General features: G+C 38.8%; 1 protein-coding gene across 1 annotated transcript in view; it reads left to right on the top strand.

The window, feature by feature from the left end:
* The window catches only part of TM9SF3 (transmembrane 9 superfamily member 3), a 74,072-nt gene that overhangs the window by 26,837 nt on the left and 29,052 nt on the right, over window positions 1-18,183 (top strand). Inside the window, exons 5-8 of the mRNA XM_028098690.2 lie at window positions 4,989-5,066; window positions 11,580-11,711; window positions 13,275-13,441; window positions 17,999-18,093. Coding sequence (XP_027954491.1) covers window positions 4,989-5,066; window positions 11,580-11,711; window positions 13,275-13,441; window positions 17,999-18,093 — 472 coding nt within the window. The remainder of the gene's footprint in view (window positions 1-4,988; window positions 5,067-11,579; window positions 11,712-13,274; window positions 13,442-17,998; window positions 18,094-18,183) is intronic.

The following is an 18,183-nucleotide window of genomic DNA, read 5'->3' on the forward strand; positions in this document are numbered from 1 at the left end:
CTACGATGGTAGAAATATTAGATTGGCAACAGACCTATCCACAGAGACCTGGCAGGCCAGAAAGGACTGGCAAGATATCTTCAGAGCACTAAATGAGAAAAATATGCAGCCAAGAATACTATATCCAGCTAGGCTGTCATTGAAAATAGAAGGAGAGATACAAAGCTTCCAGGACAAACAAAAACTAAAGGAATTTGCAAACACGAAACCAGCCCTCCAAGAAATATTGAAAGGAGTCCTCTAAGCAAAGAGAGAGCCTAAAAGCAGCATAGACCAGAAAGGAACACAGACAATATACAGTAACACTCACCTGACAGGCAATCCAATGGCACTAAATTCATACCTTTCAATAGTTACCCTGAATGTAAACGGGCTAAATGCCCCAATCAAAAGACACAGGCTATCAGATTGGATTAAAAAACAAGACCCATCCATATGCTGTCTGCAAGAGACTCATTTTAGACCCAAAGACACCCCCAGATTGAAAGTGAGGGGGTGGAAAACCATTTACCATGCTAATGGACACCAAAAGAAAGCTGGGGTGGCAATCCTTATATCAGACAAATTAGATTTTAAAACAAAGACTGTAATAAGAGATGAGGAAGGACACTCTATCCTACTTAAAGGGTCTATCCAACAAGAAGATCTAACAATTGTAAATATCTATGCTCCTAACATGGGAGCAGCCAATTATATAAGGCAATTAATAACAAAAGCAAAGAAACACATTGACAACAATACAATAATAGTGGGGGACTTTAACACCCCCCTTACTGAAATGGACAGATCATCTAAGCAAAAGATCAACAAGGAAATAAAGACTTTAAATGACACACTGGACCAAATGGACTTCACAGACATATTCAGAACATTCCATCCCAAAGCAACGGAATACACATTCTTCTCTAGTGCCCATGGAACGTTCTCCAGAATTGATCACATCCTAGGTCACAGATCAGGTCTCAACTAGTACCAAAAGATTGCGATTATTCCCTGCATATTTTCAGACCACCATGCTTTGAAACTAGAACTCAATCACAAGAGGAAAGTCGGAAAGAACTCAAATACATGGAGGCTAAAGAGCATCCTACTAAAGAATGAATGGGTCAACCAGCAAATTAAAGAAGAATTAAAAAAATTCATGGAAACCAATGAAAATGAAAACACAACTGTTCAAAATCTTTGGGATACAGCAAAGGCAGTCCTGAGAGGAAAGTATATAGCAATACAAGCCTTTCTCAAGAAATAAGAAAGGTCTCAAATACACAGCCTAACCCTACACCTAAAGGAGCTGGAGAAAGAACAGCAAAGAAAGCCTAAACCCAGCAGGAGAAGAGAAATAATAAAGATCAGAGCAGAAATCAATGAACTAGAAACCTAAAGAACAGTAGAACAGATCAACGAAACTAGGAGCTGGTTCTTTGAAAGAATTAACAAGATTGATAAACCCCTGGCCAGACTGATCAAAAAGAAAAGAGAAATGACCCAAATCAACAAAATCATGAATGAAAGAGGAGAGATCACAACCAACACCAAAGAAATACAAACAATTATAAGAACATATTATGAGCAACTCTATGCCAGCAAATTAGATAACCTGGAAGAAATGGGTACATTCCTAGAGATGTATCAACTACCAAAATTGAGCCAGGAAGAAATAGAAAACCTGAACAGACCTATAGCCACTAAGGAAATTGAAGCAGTCATCAAAAATCTCCCAAGAAACAAAAGCCCAGAGCCAGATGGCTTCCCAGGGGAATTCTATCATACATTTAAAGAAGAATTAATACCTATTCTCCTGAAACTGTTCCAAAAAATAGAAATGGAAGGAAAACTTCCAAACTCATTTTATGAGGCCAGCATTACCTTGATCCCAAAACCAGACAAAGACCCCATCAAAAAGGAGAATTACAGACCAATATCCTTGATGAACATGGATGCAAAAATTCTCACCAAAATACTAGCCAATAGGATCCAACAGTACATTAAAAGGATTATTCACCACGACCAAGTGGGATTTATCCCAGGGCTGCAAGGATGGTTCAACATCCGCAAATCAATCAGCGTGATACAATACATTAACAAAAGAAAGAACAAGAATCATATGATCCTCTCAATAGATGCAGAAAAAGCATTTGACAAAGTACAGCATCCTTTCTTGATCAAAACTCTTCAGAGTATAGGGATGGAGGCTACATACCTCAATATCATAAAAGCCATCTATGAAAAACCTACAGTGAATATCATTCTCAATGGGGAAAAGCTGAGAGCTTTTCCCCTAAGGTCAGGAACACATCAGGGTTGTCCGCTCTCACCACTGCTATTCAACATAGTATTAGAAGTCCTAGCCACAGCAATCAGACAACAAAAAGAAGTCAAAGGTATCCAAATCGGCAAAGAGGAAGTCAAACTCTCACTCTTTGCAGATGATATGATACTGTATGTGGAAAACCCAAAAGACTCCACCCCAGAACTGCTAGAACTCATACAGGAATTCAGTAAAATAGCAGGATATAAAATCAATGCACAGAAATCAGTGGCATTCCTATACACCAACAACAAGACAGAAGAGAGACAAATCAAGGAGTCGATCCCATTTACAATTGCACCCAAAACCATAAGAAACCTAGGAATAAATTTAACCAAAGAGGCAAAGGATCTGTACTCAGAAAACTATAAAATACTCATGAAAGAAATTGAAGAAGACACAAAGAAGTGGAAAAACGTTCCATGCTCATGGATTGGGAGAACCAACATTGTGAAGATGTCAATGCTACCAGAGCAGTCTACACATTCAATGCAATCCCCATCAAAATAGCATCCACTTTTTTCAAAGAAATGGAACAAATAATCCTAAAATTTGTATGGAACCAGAGGAGACCCCGAATAGCCAGAGGAATATTGAAAAAGAAAAGCAGAGCTGGTGGCATCACAATTCCGGACTTCCAGCTCTATTACAAAGCTGTCATCATCAAGACAGTATGGTACTGGCACAAAAACAGACACATAGATCAATGGAACAGAATCGAGATCCCAGAAATGGACCCTGAACTCTATGGTCAACTTATCTTTGACAAAGCAGGAAAGAATGTCCAGTGGCAAAAAAACAGTCTCTTCAGCAAATGGTGTTGGGAAAATTGGACAGCCACATGCAGAAGAATGAAACTGGACCATTTCCTTACACCACACACAAAAAGAGACTCCAAATGGTTGAAAGACCTAAACGTGAGACAGGAGTCCATCCAAATCCTAAAGGAGAACACAGGTAGCAACCTCTTCGACCTCAGCCGCAGCAACTTCTTCCTAGAAACATCGCCAAAGGCAAGGGAAGCCAGGGCAAAAATGAACTGTTGGGATTTCATCAAGATAAAAAGCTTTTGCACAGCAAAAGAAACAGTCCACAAAACCAAAAGACAACCGACAGAATGGGAGAAAAGATTTGCAAATGACATATCATATAAAGGGCTAGTATCCAAAATCTATAAAGAACTTATCAAACTCAACACCCAAAGAACAAATAATCCGATCAAGAAATGGGCAGAAGACATGAACAGACATTTTTCCAAAGAAGACATCCAAATGGCCAACAGACATATGAAAAAGTGCTCAACATTGCTCGGTACCAGGGAAATCCAAATCAAAACCTCAATGAGATACCACCTCACACCAGTCAGAATGGCTAAAATTGACAAGTCAGGAAACGACAGATGTTGGCGGGGATGTGGAGAAAGGGGAACCCTCCTACACTGTTGGTGGGAATGCAAGCTGGTGCAACCCCTCTGGAAAACAGTATGGAGGTTCCTCAAAGAGTTGAAAATAGAGCTACCATACAATCCAGCAATTGCACTACTGGGTATTTACCACAAAGATACAAATGTAGGGATCCGAAGGGGTACGTGCACCCCAATGTTTATAGCAGCAATGTCCACAATAGCCAAACTGTGGAAAGAGCCAAGATGTCCATCGACAGATGAATGGGTAAAGAAGAAGTGGTATATATACACAATGGAATATAATGCAGCCATCAAAAGGAATGAGATCTTGCCATTTGCAACGATGTGGATGGAACTGGAGAGTGTTATGTTGAGTGAAATAAGTCAATCAGAGAAAGACATGTATCATATGACCTCATTGATATGACGAATTCTTAATCTCAGGAAACAAACTGAGGGTTGCTGGAGTGGTGGGGGGTGGGAGGGATGGGGTGGCTGGGTGATAGACATTGGGGAGGGTATGTGCTATGGGGAGCGCTGTGAATTGTGCAAGACTGTTGAATCACAGATCTGTACCTCTGAAACAAATAATGCAACATATGTTAAGAAAAAAGAAAAAGAAGAAGATAGCAGGAGGGAAATAATGAAGGGGGAGTAAGTCAGAGGTGGAGATGAACCATGAGAGATGATGGACTCTGAAAAACAAACTGAGGGTTCTGGAGGGGAGGAGGGGAGGGGGATGGGTTAGCCTGGTGATGGGTATTAAAGAGGGCACATTCTTCATGGAGCACTGGGTGTTATGCACAAACAATGAATCATGGAACACTACATCAAAAACTAATGATGTAATATATGGTTATTAACATAACAATAAAAATTTTAAAAAAATTAAAGAAACAGAAGTTTGATAATTGTAATAAAACTAATGCAATCTAAAGTCAAAGATGGACGGATTCTTATTTTAACTGGCCTAGTTAATTCAGTTCTACCACATTTATCAGGTCAGAGTATGTAAGTCAGCAATAGTTAATAGTCCTTGAAAACTGAAATGATCCCTCTATGTAATATTGGAAGTTTTGTTAATACGGAGAGAGGACAGTTGGTTAGTTTTTTATCTTACATGTTTCAGCTTCTCAAATTGGCAGTAACTTTCCACCATTTCTGTAGCTTCTTGTTCTAAGTGTGTAAATCTTTCCTAATTTTGTTCAGGACTTTGTTATCAGCTTATTAATTTGTTTACTGGCCTTTATTTTTACGTGAAAAAATTTTTTTCAGGTGAAATGGAAAAAGTCAGATGTAAAATTTGAAGATCGATTTGACAAATATCTCGATCCATCCTTTTTTCAACACAGGGTAGGTAAATTGTGTATTTTAAGTCATTCATTATGTGCTCAGTCAATTTCACAAACATTAACGAGCATCTGTCATATGCAGGGCACTGTGCCAAGGCCGTGGAGTTCAAACTTTGGGCTTGTGGTGATTTCATATGTGAGCTTAGAGTCCTAGGGTGATAGAGGGTTTTAGGGGAGAAGTCAAAAGCCCCCTTCATCATGCCTGTGCTTTAAACCAATCTTTGAGTAAAGATACAGCAAACCAAAAGCCAGAATGTTACTTTTATTATTAATGATGCTACTATTGAAAAATGTGACTTATGTCTGTGGACAGGTGGTCTTCTTAATATTGAAACTCAGACCGACTTCTCACATTCAGTGCTGGACTATTTCAAGCTTCTGTATATGAGCACCTGCCCTTGAGAAACTTAAAGTGTGGAGAAACAGAGCAGATGCGTGCATCCTCTAGGAAAGAAGGGATGAGAGTGGAGTGAGACCAGAAACTTTTGCTGGTGGAAATCTTTCCACATAAAAAGGAACATCAAGACTGGGAAGAGATGCCCCCACTTCCCACCAGCAGATACAAGATGGAGCTCAGATCATAAGTCCACTGGCATTGTTGCTGGTTTTGTCCAGGTGGTAGCTTTGGTTCTTCATAGGAAAAAATAGATTTTATTTTAGTGGTTCCCTCCTTCAAGGATGGAGACGAAAGGACAACGGGGTATTAGGGGATATATCCATTCTTCTGACTTGCCTCTTCTATCTTTTGATCTTTTATACTGGAATTCTGGAGTTTATTGGTAATCTCAGTTTTAGTGGTCTAATGTTTGTATCATTGCTGCCAGACTTCACCAGAACCTGTCACTACTTCTAATCTTCCTCTGTGTCCTAGCATGTTACTCCTGGAGCTAAAATTTCCTCCCCAACCTCTATTTCCTCTACCCGCAGTGTGTTCTCTTCAGATGTAGTGTTCATGCAGTCTTGAACATGGCTGAGGTATAGGCACAGATAATTTAAATAGATAATAGATAATATTTAGATAATAATAGATAATATTTAGATAATATTCGAATATATGAGGCCTCTCAACAGACATTTCCTGCTGGAACACCTGAGCCTGCCTTGCTTCTCCTGCCATTGGGTATTGATGACTAGGGGGAAGGACTGCCATTTGGCACTTTCATTAGTAGAGCAGTGTACCATATTTCTCCTTTATTAAATGAGCACCTGCTATGTGTCAAGCACAGTACTGAGTAAGTGGAATACATTAGAGAATGGAAGTCAAAGATCTGCACGCTCTTGGAGCTTACCCTTCTAGTAGGGGGACACACGTAATAGACATAGAAGTTAAGGGTGTAGTGTGCTCGAAGAAACGAAGATACGTCCTTCAAGAAAGAGCAGCGGAGCAGGAGTGCCGCAGGCGAGGCTAGTTGTAGTTTAAATATGGTGCTCAGGGTAAGCCTCTGAGGTGGACTTCTGAGTAAAAACTTGAAGGAGTTGAAGGAATATGGATATGGGGGCGGGGGAAGAGTATTCCAGGCAGGGGCAACACCTTGGAAAAGCCTGTTCGGTGGGAATATGCTCTCTGTGCTTGAGGACTAGCAAGGAGGCTGGTGGGGCTGGAGCAGGGTGAGGGGAGGAGTAGTGGATGAAGTCAGAGAGTAGCAGGAGCCAGATCATCCCTGGCTGTTGTGGAGACTGAATGCAAAGAGGGGCCAGGTAGTGTCTTCCACAGGGTCATGACAAATCTGACTTCTGTTGTAAAAGGATCATTCAGGTTATTGTGTTGAAAAGAGGCCGTGTTGAGTGGGGGAGGGGAGAATCAGGGAGACGAGAGGCTGTTAGTGGCTCAGGCCAAGGTGCAGTGGGGGGTGGGGGGAGGGCTGAGAAGGTGTCAGATTGTGGGCGTACTGTGCAGGGGAGAGCCGGCAGGATATCCCGATGGATAGCAAGATAAAGCAAGGTTGACAAGAACTCTACAGAGTTTCTGGCCCGAGCAACTGTTAGAAGGAGCTGCCATCACTGAGGCAGAGAGTCTGTATTTGGAGGAGGCGTGGAGGGGAAGCTCACAGTACAGTTCGGGACATGTTGGTTTTGAAGTGTCTTAAGACATCCAAATGGAGATACGTAGCGCCTAGTTCAGTATATGAGTCTGGCGTTCAGGAGAGAGGTCTGGGCTAGAGATACAGATTTTGCAGCCATTGGCATATAGAACGTATTTAAAGCCATGGGATTGGATGCAATTACCAAGGAAGAGTATGTAGAAATAGAGGAGGACCAAGGCCTGAGCCCTGGGGGCAGTAAGAAAAGATCAGGGAGCGTAGGAGAAACCAGTTCAGGCCCTGAGGAGATCCTAGTAAGGTAGAGGGGAAAAGCTTGTGTGGTGTTCTGGAAGCCAAATGAAGAAAGTATCTCACAGAGGAGAGAGAGGTTAGTTCTGGATTGTTGCTGTTGGGTCAGGTAAGGTGAAAGTGACTGCCAGATTCATTTGGAGTCATCAGTAAACTTGACCAAGAGTGGTTTGGGGCTAGTGGTGGGGCAGAATCTGAGTAGAACTGGTATATAGAGCACAGGGGGGAGGAAGTGGAGCCCGCAAGTTTGGCGGCTAAAGGGAGCACAGAAATGAAGTGGTGGTCAGTAGGAAGGATGGAGTCAGGAGGTTTTATTTTGACATACAAGAAACATGTTTGTACGTAGAAGGGTTCAGCAGCGAGTGCAAAACTGACAGTGCAGACAAGAGGGGGGAGAATTACTGCAGCCTGTTCCTTAAATAGGCAGGAGGGGCAAGGTCTCCTGGCTAATAGTAGGGATTGTTTCTAGTACTACAAACACAGGCTTAGGAACTTGGGCTGGACACATACTCTGTCTCTGCCGCCCACCTTAACCGTGGTCACGTCGCTCAGTTCCTCAGCTTCTGTCTCCTTCATAGTGAAGCAAGGATTGTAATGCTGGGCAGTGTTGTGATATTCCATTTGATAGTGTATATAAAGTACTTAGTTCAGTGTTTGACATAACGGGTGCTTAGTAAGTGGCACACTCGGGTATCTATTTCTCTCCAGCGTTCTAAAATTTATGATGAACCTGGGGTGCTGCTTTGGGGTCAGCAACACTAGGGGGTGCTGGAGTCAGCAGTTCATAGGATTAGTAATCCCTTTGTGACATCTGGTTTCTTTATTGTTTTTAAGAAATATTTCCCTTGCTGTAATAATTTCAAAATCATAACAGCATTTTGTAATTTTTGGAATAAAAGGTATTACAAAATGTCAGGTTAATGGTAGTACATTATAATGGGTATTGGTTTAAAGTTTGTATCTTAGATTAGAAAATGGCAGGGAGCTTTGTTAGAAAGTTTTGCATTTGAGGTGTATCTTTCTTATTACTGAATAGTAACTATATAAAACTTCTTTTCTCTTCAAAAATTTGATAAATTGACCAAGAGAAGATAAGAAACATATATATAATTTTTTCTCTCATCCTCTTTTGGGTCATTAATTTCTCAGGGTGAGAACAAAATCAAATCTTTGGAAAAGTCTGTAATTACAGACTGTTTTTATAAATCTTGAATGGTACTTTAATGATAAACTTAAATCTTATGTAACCCTTTTTTGCAAATATTTCAAAATATAATGCATTTATCATTTCCTTTATAATTTCAGTAGGTATTCAATAAGTTATTAAATGAAGGAAAAAATGATTTTTATAGAGAAGCAGAGGCAATTGGCTATCTCCTGTTTTTCAGGGAGGGCCACAGAGTTTGTCCCTTTCCTGAAGCCTCAGGGTGGGTAACAGAGAGCTAGGGCTGCCATTCATCCTAGTGCATGTACTTAGCATATTAGCCCGAGTTAAAATCTGGCCTAATTGTACAAAACAGTACATCCTTCATGTTAAATATTCTATGTATGTACCTGTAGAAGTTTAGAGCAGGAGTACATCTATGAATAATGGAATATGTAGATGAGAGGTTTTGTGGAGGAGAGGGTTTTCGAGTTGGGCTTTAAACAGTAGATAGAATTTACAGAGGTGGATAGAAGTAGATCCCATGTGAGAAGAAATTATGAGAAGGATACAGTTGGAAATGAATGTGCTGTATTTGTGAGTCACTGAAGAAGGATAGGCCCAACTGGAATATAGGAGACAATGGAAAGAAAGGTTGGCTAGATAAGGTAGGTAGCCATATTACCAGGGGTATAGAATATTAGGGAAAATAGTTTAGATTTGATATGTGAAAAAGTAGGGAATGTCACTAAGTTTTAGAGTAGAGAAGTGATATATGAACATGAGGTTTCAGAAAGATTTGCTGGGTAACTTTTTATAGGCTAGATTGGAAGGAAGAACAGGGAACAGAAATAAAGAAGGCTAAGTAAGAGGCCATTAGGGATTCCTCAGGGTGTGGAGGATGGCACGGGAGTGGAGAGGAAGGGATAGATACAAGAGAGAAATTAAAGGAAAACAAATTTAATAATTATTATATAGGAAGGATTAAGGAGAGGGAAAAGCCAGAGATAATTCTAAATTTTCAAAGCCAAATGTTAGTACCATTAGCAGCAGTTAGAAATCAGAAGCGAGTTATATGTGAGGCAAAAGATTATGACTTGACTTTAGGGCACTCTTAAGTCTGAAATTCCAGAAAGACATTCAAGTGGAAACGATCATATTTAGCACAAGTGCGAAACGTGAATGAGCACGAGAGCTAGAGATTTGGGGCAGGGTAGCGGTTGGAGGTGAGGGTGTTGCCGTCATCCCTGGAGCGCGCTAGGATAGGAGTCCTGAGGGCCTGAAGAAGTCACAGTAGGGCCCCAAGCCTGGCGCTTTTGGAAAAGTTCGCGCAGGGTGGGAGGAGCAGGCACCGAAGATGAAGGAGTTGAAACAGCAGGCCGGCACGGAGGGTGGTGTAGTGGCGGCGGAGGTGAGTTGTGGCGGAAGCGCAAGGACAGTGGACAGATAATTGCTGAATCGGTTTAAAAAAAGTTCATTGCAGGCCTTTCAGAGAAATTTCGTGGGGCAAAGTGAGACTGTATCGTTTTTAGGAGTAAGCGTGGGAAGACAGAGAATGTGAAAATGCTTTCCAAATGCATTTGGAAAGCATTGGCATTGAAAGGAGAGGGAGATAAGGGGACAAAAGATCATGTGAACCCTTTGAAAGATATTAATAGAAATAACAACTTGTCAATTTTTTTAGTGTTTTACTATGAGCCTAGGCTCTAAGCCATACACTTTACACTTATTATCTTATTTGAGCCATATAACCACCCCAGGGAGCAGATACCATTGTAAATGGGGACCTTTGGTGATTACTGATGCTGGAGAAAGGTGCAAATTTAGCAGTGCAGAATGAGAGGGGGGGAAGCACCTCAAGGAAAGAAAGAGATGTAGAGCCTAGTAGAAAGATTGATTTAAGAAGGGAACAACTTCTAGGAAATTGACAGAAGGAATGAAAGCCTAGGAGGAAAATGCAGAGAAATAAATGGAATTGGGGCCTTGGTGAGAGAAGAGAAATTTTGGAACTACCCTTTAGGAACTTTTGGGAATTAAAATAAAAAGGAATTTGAGGGGCACCTGGGTGGCTCGGCCGGTTAAGCATCTGCCTTTGGCTCCAGTCATGATCCCAGGGTCCCGGGATCGAGCCCCACATCGGGCTCCTTGCTCAGCGGGGAGCCTGCTTCTCCCTCTCCCTCTGCTGCTCCCCCCTTCTTATGCTTTCTCTCTCTCACTCTCTCTGTCAAATAAATAAATAAAATCTTTAAAAAATAAAATACAAAGTAATTTGGAGTCAGAGGCACTGAGTTCTGAGATGCACTCAGAGATACACTGTACCTTGTGATTATGAATGACAATCTGGACATAATTCTGACATACGTGTGAGTGAAATCAAAGTCAAGAGCCTTGGGAACATTTGGGACCCGATGGGGTACCTCGTTCTCTGTACCGTGGGGAGCTCATTTAGAAGGAAGCGAATGAGGATGGTGACAGGGTGGAGAAGATGAACTGCAGCAAGTGAAGCATCCTTTTGGAGGGTGGCCCAGATCTGTGGCAGTCAACTATGATGGTTCGGTCTTTGGAATTTTAACAAGGTTTCCAGGTTGTTGCTCACTTAGAGGGAAGGGAAGCCATACAAACTGGGATAGTAGTATTGTCTTCCTTTTTGATATAGGAAAGCTGGGGTCACATAGCTAGAAATTGGCAGAGTCTGGGTTAAAACCCGGGCCTGTTTGATTCCAGATCCCGTGTTCTTTCTATGTGGTGCTAAATACCATATGCCGTGTGGTCCAATTGTACTTTATTTGTACAATAAAATTGATTGTGAAAAGCTGTGTATACGAGATCATGTTTTTAATGCATCTGAAGTTTACTGTAAAGAAAGCCAGTCTCCTTGCATAGTGAATACTCACCCCATTGTGTCTTAAGTTTGGATTTTTATGTAAAAGTTTAAAAAAAATTTTTTTTTTTTGCATTACCATGCTACTGTAATCACGAAACCTATGAATTTTGTGACTGATACCTCATGTTGGTGATATTTTATTTTCTGTTATTTTAGATCCATTGGTTTTCAATTTTCAACTCTTTCATGATGGTTATCTTCTTGGTGGGCTTAGTTTCAATGATTTTAATGAGAACTCTAAGAAAAGATTATGCCCGGTACAGTAAAGAAGAAGAAATGGATGATATGGTAAGCAAACATTCTACGTTGTGTTTATAAAAATGATTTAACTCAGTGTTATTTTGAATGTTGGAATGTAGGTTACATGAGTTTTAGAATTCAGAATTTTCAGGTTTAAGAAAGGTGTAAAACTCCCAAAGGGGTCTCTAATCAAATATATTAATATTTTTACATGCTCTGATTACCTGCCCCATAATAAAATATATTTATTTTTTTTTCAGCAAAACATATGAATGTTCACCTTAAGCGAGATAAATAAACAGTACAGATAACCTCTTCACTCTCAAGTCTTGCCACCAAATAAGAATGTATCAGGCTTCCGAAACAAACTTTCAGTTTTCAGAGCTTTTGATTTCAGAATTGTAGCAAGGAAGTTGTAGACTTGTACTGACATCTTTCTAATGCTGTTAAATACTGCATAAAATTCAGGGAGTGGGTGAAAGGATTAATTTACATTTAGTTTAGTAGGTTTAGAGGGGAGGGAGGTTTGTTTTCTAAATTCTTTCACTGTATTATGCACAGTGTGTGTGTTCTGTAGAATGTTAATGGCTGTTCTGTGTAGATAGGCTCTGTCATTAAGTTTGGAAAGGAGTTAAACAGATTAAAATTGTAATATGCAAATGTGCATTGTGAAGTATCACAAGGTAGATAAAATATTTGGTGCTTCTCAAACATATCTGACCAGGATCACCCCAAGCCCTTAAAAAGCCAGATTAGCTTAAGGGACTGATATTTCTTACGAAGTACTATTTTATTTTATTCATTTTTTTTAAAGATTTTATTTATTTATTTGAGAGAGAGAGAATGAGAGATAGAGAGCACGAGAGGGAAGAGGGTCAGAGGGAGAAGCCGACTCCCTGCTGTGCAGGGAACCCGATGTGGGACTTGATCCTGGGACTCCAGGATCATGACCTGAGCCGAAGGCAGTCGCTTAACCAACTGAGCCACCCAGGCGCCCAGTACTATTTTAGATACTTGCTTATTCAGGTTGAAAAGGAAAAATTGAATACTTTTTTAAAAAGTGCTATAGACAGTTAAATAATAATTAACAAACAGATAATATATAACTGTTTGATATTTTCCTCATATATTTTCTTAGATTCCAGGATATAAAGGACATTTCTGCATTTTTAAGGCATCTAGTACTGGTTTCAATCTTCTTTTTCTCTTTCGTTCTCCACCTGGCCTCTCATATTTGAGCCACAAGTGTGATGTAAATGGCAAGAATAGGAATGTTCAGAGAGCCAGTGTGCTCTTCTCTCATTTTGACTATTTTTTTTTTTTTTGCTCCTAGACCTTTTCTTTTTTCCGTTCTTTGATACTCTCTGAGCCCAACTGGGAGCCACCTTCCTGAGCCTCAGTAAATGCCATAATACTTTAACATTATAAATTATTGAGGCAGTGATTATTTTAAATTTGAAATGTCTTTTCTAAATATTTTGAAATCTTTTAGATAGCTACAAGTTTGGAGGGAGGGAACTTTCAACTGGAATTGTAATTTTTCACCTACTTTATGTATTTTAATTTCATTCTGAATGATTTTCTTTTCTCTCTACATATATATGTATATAGGATAGAGACCTAGGAGATGAGTATGGATGGAAGCAGGTGCATGGAGATGTATTTAGACCATCAAGTCACCCACTGATATTTTCTTCTCTCATTGGTTCTGGATGTCAGATATTTGCTGTGTCTCTTATTGTTATTATTGTTGCAATGATAGAAGATTTATATACGGAGTAAGTATCTGTATTTAACTTTGTTTTTTCTTGTTCTTAAACATTTTAAATCAATCATAATTACATATTTGCTTATTTCAATTATCTTAGAATTTAAATAGCATAAATGTTATTGCAGATAAATAATGGACAGTAATCTTCAGCTAGAAGTATATTTTTCTGTTACATTTTATTTTTTTATTATTTTTTAAAGATTTTATTTGAGAGAGAGAGAGAAGGAGAGACAGAGAGCATGAGAGGGAAGAGGATCAGGGGGAGAAGCAGACTCCCTGCTGAGCAGGGTGCCCGATGTGGGACTCGATCCCGGGACTCCAGGATCATGACCTGAGCAGAAGGCAGTCTCTTAACCAACTGAGCCACCCAGGCGCCCTTCTGTTACATTTTAAAACTTCCTAGCCTTACTGAACATTTTGGTTGGTTACAAAGGTTATGTTCCATTAGAGGTATGAGCAGAGTTACTTATAAGCTAGTGCTGTTTGAGAAGATGAATAGCATTTTTTTGAAAGCTGAAGATACAATTAGATCTTTATAAGAAGTACTAGAATTTCACAGTTATTGAATTGGTACTTCATATTTATCTTCCAAACTGGAGACTCTCTGCAGAACAGAAGAGAAATAATAAATAATATTTAAGAAATATTTAATATTTATTACATTTATTAATTGTAATATTTAACTCTTAAGTAATAATTAATAGTAAAAAGAGTAGTAGAAAAGGCACATGAGGTTAGAAAAATAATTGGATGATTTATCTTACCTTTACATGGTTTCTGGTACATTTTTTTCTTTGAGAACAAAATTGGTTGCAAGAAAAGTTTTTGGATTATTAGAAGAAGTTGTACATTCACAAAGATCTCCTGTCCCTATTGAGTGGTCCTATAACCTGTGCTCAGAGAGCCACAATCTCAATGAATCAGACACACCCTGAGCCTAGGTGTCAGGGGTTATAATTCAAGTACTTTAGATACTGCCCCATGAAGTTCTCTGTCAGAATGACACTTGTTTCCAGTTACATTTCATACCTCTATTTCAGTTCATAATGCATTCTTTCTTATATATGCCTGGCATTTGGTGGACAAACAATAAATTGTTGCTGAAAGAATGGCTCCTGATTTTTATGTTAAATATTTAACGATAATAAATTACTGTTGCTTCACCTAGACCAGAAGCTCCTTGAGAGCGAGGACCAGGTCTTAATTTATCTTTGAATTCTCAAAACACCTATGTAAAACGTGTGGAAGGTACTCAGTGCTTGTAAGCTGAAGTGAATGTATTAATCAATAAGGCTATTTTTCTGTAGTTTCTGTTATCTTTTTTTAATATAACCTTTGCAACTTATTTACCATATAAGCTTTAAAATAATTGTCCAAAACCTAAACTTTTAGTGTTCTGGTGGGTAGTTCATTCTTTAGAATACAGTATATTTCAGAGGAACTAAATCCCAAGTACAAGAAAGACATTTCAAATCTGCCACAAAGGTGTCCTTTACCTTAAATAACTGGATTAAATTTGTCACTCCTGAATTGACATTGACTGCACAGTCACAGTCTTCAGAGTTACTAGTGGGCAACCTCCTAGAATTCAAGTTTCTGCCTTGTTCCTTCTCAGATGTTAGGGTTACAGTTTTGGCAGTTCATTTTTTAATGCAGATGCTCTTTTGCTTGTAGACCTTCAACTTTAGAAATAAGAAACTTTCTGATAAATGGTATTAGCAGGCAAGTCACGTGCTGTTATTTTAGCCTGTCATTATTAATGGTTTTTCTATGTTGTGCTTATTTGAAGTGAACATACTTAATTATATCATTAGTCTTAAAGCTGTGAGTATTATTTTGATATCAAAGTGACTAACATTATTGAGGTTCCATTAGGTGCTTCATACATATTAGCTGTTTTAATTTTCATGCCCATCCTGTGGAGGGACTATTATTCTCTCCATTCTCCACATGAGAAAAGTAAAGTTCAGAGAGGTTAAGTAATTTGACTGAGATCATACAACTGTTTGTAGGGGTGTTAGTAAGCTGGGATTTGAACCTAGGCACTCACTCTCACTCCACAATTTGTCTCTTAATTTGCTCTGCTATGGAAATGAAAATAGAGATAATAAAAATACAAAGTAGTGAGAAAATGAAAAACCTTGCACATGACATTTCTAAGACTCACTCCAGAGTCAGAATGATTCTAAAACATAAAAAGCAGATAATGTAACGTGTGAATGTTATTTTGTGTTGGTGATGGCCATAGCAATCAGAGAAGAAAAAATAATTAGATAAATAGAGGATCGGTATCAGTGTGGATGCCTATGAGTGTGATATTAACTCCTGAGAAGGCATAGTGTGGGAGAAACTGTGGGTAAGTCTGGAAAAATACTGCTGCTCTATAACTTTGGGTGGACAGTGGTGAGCTGGCAAGTGTAAGCAGCTCCTTAAATGTTTCCCGCCTCGAGTTTTGGAGAAATGAACAAGTAGGCGGTTCCCTATGTCAGCAGATTTTTCAGTGTAGATGAAGATGGTGTATTTTGGGTGGAAAATGCCCATAGAATATATATAAACGAAGAGATGAAGGGTATGTCTGGTTTTTAAAACTGTGACTGACACTTCATTTAATGTAGTGTCTCTAGGGATTGCAAGCTTAAATCCCTGGTAGGCATTTTGGACTCTCAGTCACATGAGCATTCCTTTTGAACCCTCTCTGCTAATATTAAAAGCTTCTGACTGGTAATAGACTGGACTTAGACTAAAGCAGCCTTTCAGTTTTCAGCATGGCTAGACCTGTGTCAGTCTTCACACACCCAGTTACAAACAGAGAATGTGTCAGATTTTTTTTTTTTAAGATTTTATTTATCTGTTTGACAGAGAGAGAGAGATAGCAAGAGTAGGAACACAAGCAGTGGGAGACGGAGAAGCAGGCTTCCCACCGAGCAGGAAGCCCGATGTGGGGCTCGATCCCAGGACCCTGGGATCATCACCTGAGCCTAAGGCAGACGCTTAATGACTGAGCCACCTAGGCGCCCCTGGGTCAGAGTTTTTAATGATAATCTGAAAGGAAACAGTATTTGCAGTGTTTCAGTTGTTGAAAAAACAAATTTTGATTCTAAAAACTTTGAAACCCACAATCTTTTAATTTTTTTTTTAAGTAAGCTCTGCACCCAACATGGGGTTCAAACTCATGACCTTCAGATCCAGAGTCACCTGTTCTACTGAGTCAGCTAAGTGCCCTGAGACTCACGATCTTTGAAACATGGGAATGACATATTCTTATATTACTACCACATTTATATTTAGCTATATATTGATGGAAATTAAATACTGTAATGTTTTAACTATTATGTATCCACTTTAAGAAGTTGAGCATAGGTGTTGGGGCAGAGGAGTGCTACATATTTCTAGACTATATGATACCTTTGTATTCTACATAGGTGTACAGTGAAATATAATTATTACCCAGAAGATGGTTAATTTATGAATTATCTTCCCAGTACACACATTAGTGTGATGTTCTTACAAATTCTCTTTAAAAGAATATTCTTTAGCTCAAACTGAGAAGGTTATGTGTTCTATCTACAGACTTTATTTTACCTTCCTAGTTATGATAAGTTCCAAAAATAGTCTTTATTGTTAGTGGCTTAAGTACATTTCTATATTATGGCAAATGATACTGTCATTTATCATCTTAATATTTCTCTTTGCAATTAGGCATTTAAAATATTTTGTTCAGTTTTATTCAACAAGAGAGTTGGCCTGAATTCTCTAGCTATCATCAGTGGAAGAAGAGGTTAGAAATTGTTGATCTGAGGGGCGCCTGGATGGCTCAGTTGGTTAAGTGTCTGACTCTTGATTTCAGCTCAGATTATGATCTCAGGGTCATGAAATCGAGCCCCACATTGGGCTCTGTCCTGGGTGTGGAGCCTGCTTAAGATTCTCTCTCTTCCTCTGCCCCTTCCCTCCCTTCTTTCCCACCTCTGTTAAAAAAAAAAAAAAGAAAAAGAAAAAGAAATTGTTGATCTGGATTAATGTTGATTTGTGGACCTAATGGATTTTTTAAAAATAATTTTTAATAGTGTAAGGAAAACGAAATAGGAAAAGTCTCAGTGTTATACCATTTGAGGTAATATCGCTAATATAAATATTACTTCCACTTTATTTTTTATTTCTATCAGTGGGCAAGAATCTTAAGAATTAAATTAAAAAGAGGAATATTCTAATTATTTTTCTGAACATGAATATCCTTATCCATATGATGTGATTGGTTTACAGGATTGCAAAACAATTTTAGTGCCAGCTTCTAATATTTTTGCCAAAGAAATGTGAAATGTTTGTTTAGAATATATTATGAAATTTAACTTCAGATTAAAAAAATTAGTAGCCTGTGCAATTTTAACTAGAAATTAATTCACTAGGCAACCTTTTGAGATCCCTTATAGTCCAGGATGATATTTTTTGTGTTCCTGTTAAATTTATCTTTGAAATCAAACTAATGTTAATGTGATGGACTCTATGATGTTTTCTTTAAATTGTTGGCTTTAACTTACCACATACATATGTTGTTTCGCCTTTTTAGGAGGGGATCAATGCTCAGTACAGCCATATTTGTCTATGCTGCTACATCTCCAGTGAATGGTTATTTTGGAGGCAGTCTGTATGCCAGACAAGGAGGTAACTTACAAGTTATCACTTTGTATTTTTAATTACAGATGCTACTATTTTACCATGAGGTATTTGGAATTTAAAAGGGACAGTACAGCC

This window comes from Eumetopias jubatus, unplaced genomic scaffold (genome assembly GCF_037043125.1).
Source record: "Eumetopias jubatus isolate StellerSeaLion01/CBP00866 unplaced genomic scaffold, mEumJub1_p1.0 scaffold_17, whole genome shotgun sequence".
NCBI lineage: Eukaryota > Metazoa > Chordata > Mammalia > Carnivora > Otariidae > Eumetopias > Eumetopias jubatus.